The sequence below is a fragment of the Centroberyx gerrardi genome, chromosome 8 (genome assembly GCF_048128805.1).
Source record: "Centroberyx gerrardi isolate f3 chromosome 8, fCenGer3.hap1.cur.20231027, whole genome shotgun sequence".
Classification (NCBI taxonomy): Eukaryota; Metazoa; Chordata; class Actinopteri; order Beryciformes; family Berycidae; genus Centroberyx; species Centroberyx gerrardi.
The window spans coordinates 9,796,919-9,808,078 of NC_136004.1; the positions used below are offsets into that span (position 1 = coordinate 9,796,919).

The 11,160-nt window shown below is 48.7% G+C and overlaps 1 protein-coding gene across 4 annotated transcripts in view; it reads right to left on the minus strand.

Annotated features, from left to right (window-relative positions):
* The window catches only part of ncor2 (nuclear receptor corepressor 2), a 90,555-nt gene that overhangs the window by 21,387 nt on the left and 58,008 nt on the right, over positions 1–11,160 (minus strand). For 3 of the 4 annotated variants that reach the window (XM_078285007.1, XM_078285005.1, XM_078285004.1), the window contains exons 17-24: positions 11,086–11,148; positions 5,258–5,400; positions 4,910–5,048; positions 3,740–4,178; positions 2,504–2,624; positions 1,699–1,966; positions 588–635; positions 34–198 (exon numbers count right to left, since the gene is read on the minus strand). In XM_078285007.1, coding sequence (XP_078141133.1) covers positions 34–198; positions 588–635; positions 1,699–1,966; positions 2,504–2,624; positions 3,740–4,178; positions 4,910–5,048; positions 5,258–5,400; positions 11,086–11,148 — 1,386 coding nt within the window. The remainder of the gene's footprint in view (positions 1–33; positions 199–587; positions 636–1,698; positions 1,967–2,503; positions 2,625–3,739; positions 4,179–4,909; positions 5,049–5,257; positions 5,401–11,085; positions 11,149–11,160) is intronic. The other variant, XM_078285006.1, reaches the window with a different exon arrangement.

The following is an 11,160-nucleotide window of genomic DNA, read 5'->3' on the forward strand; positions in this document are numbered from 1 at the left end:
ATTGGATAGGACAGTACAGAGAAGGGGACTCACAGTTATAATGCAACAGGTGCTGGTCGTGACTGATCTTGGCCATGTCTCGGGGGGACAGGGGGTAGGGGGAGAGTACCGGCCGACCCAAGTTGGCAGCCCTCTGGTCATCTGGGCCCAACGCCTGCTTCTTGGATTCACCATGAGGAGAGAAAGCCCGGGACTTGTCTGCAACAGCAACACACAAACAGAGTCAGGGCCAAAGCACAGCACTCAACTAGACATCCACTGAACCAGAAAGCTGTCCTTTGGCCACTGCTAGCTCATCGCTGTCATCAACATCACCATCATCATCATTATCATCCATGAGCAAGGAGCACAGCCAGGCAGCATCTGCACAATCAGCCACACCACTCCACAGCCAGGCTGGCATCACCACTGATGTTAAGAGAACACACACACACACACACACATACACACACACCAACCCACTGCTAATGTTTAGTGTAAAGTACACGCAATAAAACCCAGCTGAGGAGGTGATCGAGCTGTAGTGTGGTAAAGGTGTTATAAGCAAGGAATGGAGTAGGGAGGTGAAGGGAAGGGGGTGAACCTACGTAATCCCTGAAGGAGAGTCTGTAACCACCTCTCGTTGCCTTCCAGCTCTGCAGGGATACAAACACACCGCAGCTCATCACATCATCACAGAATTTCTCTCTCTCTCTCTCTCTCTCTCTCTCTCTCACACTCACACAAACATAAACACTTCACTACAACTACCACATAGTGTGAAATAAGTACCTGCCGCCAGCTAAATGCTAGTAAATATTGACTGTAGCTCGTAAGTTTGTCACACAGACATATTTTATTATATTAAATTTTATTTATTTTTTCTTTTCTGAAAATCTAAGTGATTGGGAAAAAGTGGTGTACCTTGGAGTTCACAGCCACTGTGGCCAGTGGCCATAAAAGTTGCTGTCTTTCTCTGGACTATTGCTACAAGTCCTATAATGTGCTCTCTGATTTTCACAACCCTAAAGCTTACTGTTAGTGCACTGCACTAGACTATATTCCCTTCTGGGTCAATAGCAATACCAGATCATTCATCAGTTCCCTCTCCACGAGTGTCCCAGAAACACTTGAATCCCCTAAACACTAGAGAACACAGGCTCAAGGTTAGAGCATGTGGCAAGGACCAACTAAGTAAAACTAGATCAAATGCTACTAAAACTGCATCATATGCAGTGCTTTCATTAACCTCCATTTTCGTTTTTTTTTTTAATCCATTCTTATTTTTCACTGCTAATCTTGTTTAACATCACTACAAGATTGTAGACCCATTCATTCCACACACATCTTTCAAAGGTTCAAATAATCCAGCAATATAGCATGTTATGCACTGATACAACCTGCAGGACAGTGATACTAGGGATCATGCAGAGAGAAAATGATGGCATTGGGAGAACAGGTAAAGGAGTGGCTAGTGAGGGAAGAGAGGGACGGAGTCAGAAGGGGGAGATTAACACCCTTTCCACACACATTGAATTGTGGGAGGGGCTGGTAAGTGTGTAACTTTGGCAGCTAACCAACCATTGTTTGGAGGTCCTACATTCTACAAACTAGTTGGCTGGTAAAGTACTGATGCAACTGTTGCTTTAAGGGATTTACCAGCCACTGTGGCCTGTAGGCTATAAAGGTAGTTTTCTGCCCTGATGGGAGTGTGCATACCATCCTTGTCACCGGTGGAAGGGCTACGGGGACGGATGCGAGGGCTGCTGCTGAGGAGAGCCTCCCTGTCTCTGTCTGCTTGCGGTGGGTAAGGCTGCTGTTTGCCTGGCTGGCCTGGGAGCTGCTGTTGTTGCTGTTGTTTGGCCTCTTGAGAGGACTCCCCGTGAGCCATGGTGATCTGTTGCTGGTACAGTGCCAGGGCATGGGGGGGCAGCACTGCCTTACCACCCCCGCCCCGCTGACCGCCCTGTATCGACGCCTCTGGCATCTACACAGAGAGAGAGATGGAAAGCAAAAGGTTATATACACACACAAAACACAAACTTACCTGACAAACATATGGGCAGCCACATATCTGATGACAGCGATAGCCCATAAACATCCCTTCTTTCTTTGTATTCTAAACTCTCCCTAATGCCTGGCATCTTGTTTCTTCAGTCAAGTCAATCTATCCCCCACTCCTCCATCTGGCTTGCTTATCTCATATAAATATGACTCAACAATTTCAGCTGCCATACAGTTATCTCTGTGAGCAAAGAGACAGGGGGCTAGCCTTGATACCACTGCAGTGTGTGTGTGTGTGTGTGTGTGTGTGTGTGTGTGTGTGTGTGTGTGTGGTGGGGGTTTAGTGTCAGAGCTCGGCAAATCAATTCTGTTACAGATGCTGCCTAGGTCACAGATGTTTTCCAAGGACGGTGAAGCCAAGATGGACTCCACCTCACTGCTGTGTAATGTGTGAAAAGAAAATGAAAAATACGTGCCATGCTTGCATGCAGACAGACACACAGTCAAAGCGGTGACTCACAATAGGTGGGATTGCAGCAGCCCTCTGTTTGAGCTGCTTCAGGTCCAGGGGCTTCTGCAGTGGTGAGGATATGACCCCGTCGTGAGTGTAGTTCAGCAGGCTCGGCCTTGGAGAAGTCATTCTAAAGATACAGACAGAAGGGGGAGGGGGGGTGAGCAACTAGAAGTAGAACATAAAGTTTCCCATTCACTGTTCCTGCCAATGGATGTACCACACATTCCTTAATATGGCCACAGACGGCCTTCTCTTATTTGCTTTGCTCATAAACACAGATTGACCCCGACTAGAATGTCGCATTAGAAAAACACAAAGAGAGCAGAGGTTCTGATTGTGTTTCCATCCCACAAGCTTGCCCTCCCATCCCCCCCCCGGCAGATACAGAAGCATTCACTCATACAGACCCTCACTTACTGATACAGGGAATAATGGGGGAAAGCAGAAAAACAGGAATGCTCATTGGAAATAGATCGGACGAGTGTGTCCAAAAGGCCTGAGATCTTGGAAAAAAAAACAAAAAAAAAACCTCTGAAAATTCATATCCTTATACCGCACATCTGTAGAAGGCACACAGCATACACTGAATCACAGTAATACACACATTTGCAAGTGCACCAACACAGGCTTGCACACACACACACACATACACACTCCCATTGTTTGCTTTGGCACAGAGGGCAGCGTTTCCCTCGGCTCTGCCAGTACATGCAGTCTGCTGTCATGGAAAAAATTGAACAAATACCGTGCAAACACAAGACTAATCACCCCTCCCCCGCACTTTGACACACACTTCTTGTGTCTGTCTTGAGATACACACACACACTTATACACATCCACGTATTCACATTCATACAAAGCACAAACAAAATCTCTAGCTGATAGGGAGAAGGAAAGCAACTTGCAGTGTACACCCAAGTGACTTGCCAAATATGGCTTCACTACTGTACACTGTAGCTAGGCAACTAATAACACTTCAAAACCCTCCCTGCTTTATTTTCTGATGTCTCTGGTAGTCCAGAGATGTAGGACACCAAGGGAACCACTCCTCAACAAGCAGCTGAGACCTCAGATACTTACAATCCCATCCAGGACCAGGGATGTGAACAGTGACACAAAAAAGCAGGAAAACGGTATCTCCATTGGAAATGAATGGGAAATTATTGTCTCTTTGCATTTTAAACACCTGGGAAAAAAACAAACGAACTCATCCCTGCCATAACTCCTGCTGTGAGTTCCTACCTGTTCTTGTCTGTGTTGTCCGTCTCCTCCACCTCATCAGCGCTGCAGGTGGCACTAGAGTCACTGTCCCCGTGGGAGCCTGTCTTGGCACCGTGGTCCCTCTTGGAGCCCTTGGCGGAGCTCTTGACGTCCTCCGCCTCTGCGGTGGGAGGTTTCTTGTCTGTGGCGTCGCTAGGTGGCGGTGCTGTCGGTGGTTGCAGCTGCTCCTTGCTGGGTTCGCCTGCCTCGGTCTTCACCTCCTGCTTGATGGCTGTGTCCACATCTCCCTGGCCCGGGGGCTTCTCGTCCCCTGCCTGGCCCATGTCTGAGCCGGCCGACTCCTTGTCCCCGGTGTTGGAGCTGGCCTTGGCCCTGCCGGAGACCTCCTCCTTAGCCTTGCTGTCCTCTGAGGAGCGGGGTGAAGGCAGGCTCTCTGTGTCGGAGCTGTTGTTGGCTCCACCTGGCAGGGGCAGGAGACAAAGGGAAAGACAGCAGCAACAGATCAGATGAGAAGGCTGGGCTCATATCGTAAATCATGTTACGTCTCCTCGTCCTCTTTCCTTTGCATCTCTTCCTCATCTCTTTCTGCCAAACCAGATTCTTCAAAGTGCCACTTTTCTGCCTAATCAGGTTTCACTGTACAATGAGGAAGAACACAAAACCAATTCGGATGATGGACGAAATCCCCCGGGGCTTCAGCACTCTATTGTGAAAATAGAGACTATATACGTATATCAACAAACTACAGCAGGATTCTCAGGGTTCTATTATGTGTGTCATTGTGGAACATGATTCTCCAAGCCGACAGTGAGTTATTCAGAGGCTGAGGAGCAGGAGATATTAGCTAGTCCTGAAGAGACATCCATTTTCCTCTGCTCACTACATTTCACAAAATACTTTTCTAGAGCAACAACTCACCTTCACTCACCATACATCCTACACCGTAAGTAAATGCCAATTCAGCAAACGTTTTTATGCCACTGTATTACTTCAAAAATATATACCAAGATGGGACAACTTCCCAATCCAAACTCTGCATGAAGCAGGGTTTTGAGTAAGATACTCAAAAAGAAACCCCTCGGTGGATAAATGCAAGTAAAAAAAAACAACAGAAAGATTAGGAGCTTTGATTTATACAGCGTTTTGTTTTGGTCATCAGCACAATGTGTGTAGCTCTAGGGAACGGCCTACCTTCTCCATCCTCGGGGGCCTCCTCCTCGTTACCACTGGCCCCAGAACCCTCCATCTCCTCCTCTTCGGCTGCAGATCGGGTGCTGGCCTCCTCGTTCTGCAGAGCTTTGCCCTTACGACGGGCCTTACGCTCTTTCTCCTGGGTCAAAACAAACACCCACTAAATAAAACAGCCAGGGACCAGAGGAAACCCAGAAGCACTCCTCCAACTTATTGGTGCGCAGAAAGAGTCTCTCAGCTTACAACACGAAATCACTTTCGTTAATGCGCTTCAAATGATTGCTGCCATTTTCAAAATTAAGAGTGGAGCACATCCGTCTCAAAAAGGCAAACTCTCCCTGCGCTTACCGATTTCATTTTATGCTGCTGCAGAATCTCATCCAGTTTCTGCCTCTTCTTGTAGTTGAAGTAGAAGTTCTTGCACTGGGACACAGTTTTGGAGCCCACCATCTTGGCGATGGCGGACCAATTCCTACCATACTGGAGAAGGCCTGGAATGAACAGATGGACAGACGGCGGGATTAGGACACAGGGCAGGAACAAAGACCTACATGCCATGTATGGATGACATACATGGATGATATGTACCCTTTAACTACAAGAAGCAACTGAGACTACTCTCCACACACAATCTTCTGTATACAGGTGCAGAAAAATGAATCAAAATTGTGCACAGTGTACACTGCACTCTATGCAAGTGCAGTGTGTGGGGGTCTTTTTTATGTTACTACATCAACAACCACCACCATCTGTCTCTAAACAGCTGTCAGAACTGTAGTTCAGCCCAGGAGTTTAGTTCACTTCACATCTATTGCAGTCCAACACAGAGACACTCATATCTCCCAGCAGCAGCATGGCTTGCTGCCATGTGCTTCCTAGGCAGAGAGAGAGAGAGAGGCAGAGAGAGAGAGAGAGAGAGAGAGAGAGAGAGAGAGAGAGAGAGAGAGAGAGAGAGAGAGAGAGAGAGAGAGAAAGAAAGAGAGAAAGAGAGAGAGAGGCACTGGACTGTCAATCTAACTAATGACATCACTAACTCTCACTGCTGGGTCACTATGTGTCACATTCTGTCCGACTTTGATGTGACCCAGTTCCAAGAAGCCCTGGTCCTTTACCCAGTCAACCACATGATTGTGCCTTACACAAGAGTCTGGAGGCACCCGCTGGGCCGGAGCTGTGATAGATCAACCTGTCATGAAATGCACACACACACACACACACAACTGCTCCGTGTGTGTGTGTGCTAAAGCAGGAGATGGAGAGAGCAGTCCGTGTGTAAGTGCAAGTGAGTGAGTGAAAGAGAAATACAGATAGCGTAGAATGTGCTCCAGTGTTTTCCCCCCGGAGTCTGCAGTTAGCTAAGGGCAGCTCATTAACAGTGTGCGCTGTAAGAGGCTTAGCTTACGCCACCCACTCATTTCCTGTGCCAGCCTGACAGCTCCTGGCGGCGGGACAGCCTCTCAAGGGGGAGGGGGTGTTATCAGCGGGAACCGAGCCAACACCTCCTGGGATAACCTTGGACATGGGTTCAGAGGTCTCTGCATCTCATCGCTTAATGGAGGCAGAAGGACAACAAGCAGAACTCCGAGCCAAAGGACAGCTGTTTACAGCCCTGTCATTTCTATTCCCATATTAGTCAGGATACTGAAGAATTCTGTTTAAGAGTCGGCACATGTAAGTGCCATATCTCATTTTCAATAGCCGGGATAAGCTTATATGCAGCTTTTTAGAAACCCCAATATGATAGGAGAGATATGCCGATAATAGCCGGGATATTGCGGCATGTAAACTTCTTATCCTGTTCACTGTTGGTATTTGAGGTCTCTGCAAGTTCCATTTCTATGGTAATATTGAGAAGCTTGTATTTATTCATCTGTACAGGTTTATTCATGATCAAGATATTAAGATGCATATAAAAACCTCTTTCCAAATATGACCTTAACTGGGATCTGAGGTGGTATACCAGAAAACTGTTTGCATGTTAAAACTCTCATTCAGTTCAATCTATCCTTTGCAATACCTTTATCTCTTGTCTTTATCTCTACACCCAACACAAGTCAAACACCACCTCCGTCACACGCCTGCTGATAAAAAGAACCCTTCTGCCAAAAAGGCAAGAAAACCACGCTTCATCTAGCAAATGTGGGAAGACGTGTGAGTATTCACTTCCGTGCCGAGAAGATATCAATGCCAGTATAAAAGGAGCTACCATAACATGCAAAGGTAATCTTGAAGTCTGAGTTGTCGGCGTCTAAAAGCCGCTGTGCACCTACAACCTGTCAAGTGTTAAAGTGGAACGGGTATTTCGGCTGAAATATTCATTACTGCCACAGAAGGCGAGGCTAGGCAGGCCTCTCCAAGAGAGAGAAAAGAGGACTAGGCGGCCTGACTCACTCCAAGAGGACTGGGACACGTGATCGACACCTATTAACCTTTTACAGCCATCTCCCATGGGGGGAGGGAGACAACCCCATGACACACAAGTAAGCCAGACACCCTCCAACGCACCACAGCACACACAAACATACACATGCACAGACTGAGTGCACACTCTCAAAGACACCAGCATGACACAAGAACAACCACACATCCAAACAAGCACACAGGCACACACACACTTGACTGCACCCAGTGAACCTGAAGCAATAACACTGCAATTCGTTCACTGAGAGTCAAAGGTCACTTTGTTATGACTTCTAGCAATATCCAGTCTATTCAGTTGAACGCAAGCACACCGAGAACAATCCCAAGCAGCTCCAGCAGCCTCAGGGCCCAGTCACTGGAGCAACACACCACATGGAGTTATCATCCAATCAGCTGCAGCAATACTGAAGCAGGTGGTATCCCTGACACCCAATCAGGACCCTGTATTTCCATTAGCCCCTCCCAGAGAAGGTCCAATCAACACCTGGTGCAGCCAGAAAGTGGTCGTTCCTGTCTTGTCACGTGCCTGTCACTCCAGCCGTCGCCTCGTGGCCTTGCTCTGGATCGCACTATCAGGCGGTCTGATCTCTGGAGGGACGGCAGGGAAGCTCTTCAGGGCTGGGCCTTCCGATCCGGAGCAGAGGAGATGAAAACAGCTCAGCCTCGGCGCCCCTCCTTCCTGCTGGCTTGATACTTGAGCCGGTGTCAGGTTGACATGCTCCAATACAGCACATGCTCCTGGCCTCTCCCCTCCTTTCTCTCTCTCACTCTGTCCTCCCTGTGTTTCGGTGAGGGCTGGTCTGTTCCTCTCAGCCGTGTCTCTCCCCAATGGCGGTCGTCTGGGAAGACTTCCACAGGAAAGTGGGACTGTGGGGCGGTGCTACGTGTTCAGCCTCTCTCTCCCCTCATCTGATCTCTCCTCTATCTCTCTCTCTTTTTTTCCCCTCCCTCCCTCCGTCCGTCCCTCCCCCTACCTCACTCTGCCAGCAGGCAGCGCGGCGCACACACACACCCACATAAACACACAAGCAAACGCATGAGTGAGTGCACACTCACTCAAACCCTTTCTCTCTCTCTTTCTGTCTCTCTTGTTAATACTCTAGCACACACAGACGCAAACACACACTCAGCCAGTCCGAGGGTAAACAGAGAGCAGAGAGAGAGTAACCGAGAGCAAGAGAGAGAGAGAGAGAGAGAGAGAGAAGAGAGAGAGAGAGAGCGAGAGAGAGAGAGAGAGAGAGAGAGCAGGGCAGCTGAGCCACAGAGACAATGGAGAAAGAGAGAAGAGAGAGGCAGAGAGGGAGCAAAGAGAGGGGAGAAAGGGAGACAAGAGGGAGAGAGAGGGAGTTGATGTTGATACCATGAGAAAGCATAAAGGCTTTCACATTTTTCCTGACTGACCTGCTTTTCATCTTGAATGTGACCTCTCTCTAGTCTATAACAACACAGAGTGAAGGAGAGAGAAAAAGCGAGTGGGGGAAAGAGAGTTGCTTGCCAAATCTTCCACAGCTCCTGCCAATCTGGGCCAACGCCATCTCCCATCCGAGAGAGAGAGAGAGAGACAAAAAAAGAGAGACGGAGACAGAAAGAGAGACAGAGGAAGAGAGAGAGAGGGGGACACACAGACACAGAGCGAGAGAGAGAGCGAGAGAGTGACAGAGCGAGAGAGAGAGAGAATATAGCCCTCTCTACCTGCTGCTCCTTTAAATGGGCTTTTCCAGTAGAGCAGGCAGAGAGGGGGGCCATTATCCAGCTGCCTGCCTGCACCCAAGCAAAGCCCGCCAGATTAGTGCACTTACATAAACGCCAGCCAAGGAGGGCGCGCACACAAACACAAATTCACAGCTCTGACCAATGATCAAACCTGCACACCGAGTCTACCTTTACACCACATATCACACACACACACGCACAGAGGGCTGGCAGGTGTAGGCCAGAGGCTTTAAAAAGCTCGGCTATCCCTTGTTTGGGGTGCCAGTCTTTATGAGCAGTGAAGACAAGGGTAATCCATCTCCGAGTGTGGCCATGCCAGCCTTGAAGGCAGCGCTGGCTGGCGCTGCCATGCTGGAATGCTGATGTCCTGCCAGGTGCTATAAATGCCATTATTGAGATCTGTTTAGCACAAGGGGATAAACACATTAGCATCAGGACACCTAAGGCCGTTAAAACGTATACGGGTCAAGCTCCTGGACGGGAGTGCACCTTGACTAGCGTATTCAAGATTAAGGGGACGCGGGGGGTGGGGGTATGGTCTCCTCATGTCTGTGGCAGAGCTCTTGGAAGGGGAATCCTGTTTGGCAAGTGTGGGTGTCATTGTGGTTACAGACTCATGAAAAATGGCGAGATCAGTTCCTCCTCTTCCTCCTCCTCTCCTGACCCTCAGTGCCGTGGCCCTGCGGTTGTGGTTACATAAGCCCTTCATAGAAGCCCCGCTCCCACCGAGCTGCCAGGCTAATCCCCTGGGATGGAGCGCCCCACTAATCCCACTGCAGGAGAATGGAATTGAAGACATTAACCAGGATTACTACACAGGGCCGTGTTCAAGCCGGGCCAGCGCCAGTCAGCGCAAACCCCCCCCCCCCCCCCCCCAACCAACCATCCCAAAAGCAAGAGAAAACACACACAGGCACACACACACACACACACACAAGATGGATGTGATAACTGCCCTAGACCACCTCTGGTTTCAATATCAGATTCACGCTGCTGATAGACGCTTGTAAGAGGCAGCTCTTCTACTGCGGATTACAAGGGACAGGTTAGTCAGAAGCAGAACCGAGAGTCACACTGAGTATGATGACACATCGACTAGAAATGGCCGCAAAGCAAATGCTTTGCAGTGAAATTGCGTTGAGTCATATACAAAGGAGGACTTGAGGTTACAATGTCAGTATTTAACCATATAAGACGAAAAAACAGAAAAAGATGCATTTTCATAGCTGAAATTCTATTAAAAAGGAATACACTGCTTAGGCTAGCTTTTGCTAATCTTGGCAGTCAAAGGCAAAGCCCTTACTTTATGATATTTACAAATATTAATACTGCACCTTGCAGCACCAGTCCCTTTTCTTGGTACATCTAAATCTGTCTTGTTTAAATACGCAAACAGATGCAAAGCAGATTTGACTGCCAATCCAGTGCAACAGATCAGAGGGGAATCCCTATGCGAGGGGCTGTAAGCATTAGAAACCACTGAGGGCGAAGGGGTCATTCAATCAGTGACTGAGCTGGAGACCGAGACATGTGCACTGCACGCAACAAACACCGTCAAACACAGCGCGGGTGCAGAGAAAGCGGGCGGAATGTGGGCCTTCTCTGTGAACCAGCCGTAGGCCCCGCTGCTGGGTAATCTTCAGTCAGAGACAATAAACAGGCTAAGTTAATGACTGCTGCAGTTGGAGGGGCTGGCTGATAAGAGGCAGACTTTACAGCCTCCTTGATAAAAAGGCAGCGGTGTCGGAGTCTGTAGGCTGACTTGACCCAGAGACGGGGAAACGGCTCCAGAGAGCAACAGAGCCGATCCGGCAGACCGACAGACAGATGAACACATACAGAGATAGACGGGACCTTGCAGCACGTGGCGGCTGCTGCCTTGCTAACAGGAAGTCACAGCCACATCACTTGTCGCTGCTTTCGAACAAATACCGCTGAGTCTACTGCTGCCATTCTTTCCTTCGACATCTCTTCATTATTTTGAACAGCGACAGCTATGAAGTTAGACTTCACAGGCAGAAGAAAGGTGTACTTTTTGTTACCTTTTTTGGCAGTTTCCATCTCTTCTTCAGTCCAGCGAGAGCTCTCATTCATCTCCAGATTGGCTGAAAGTGGAA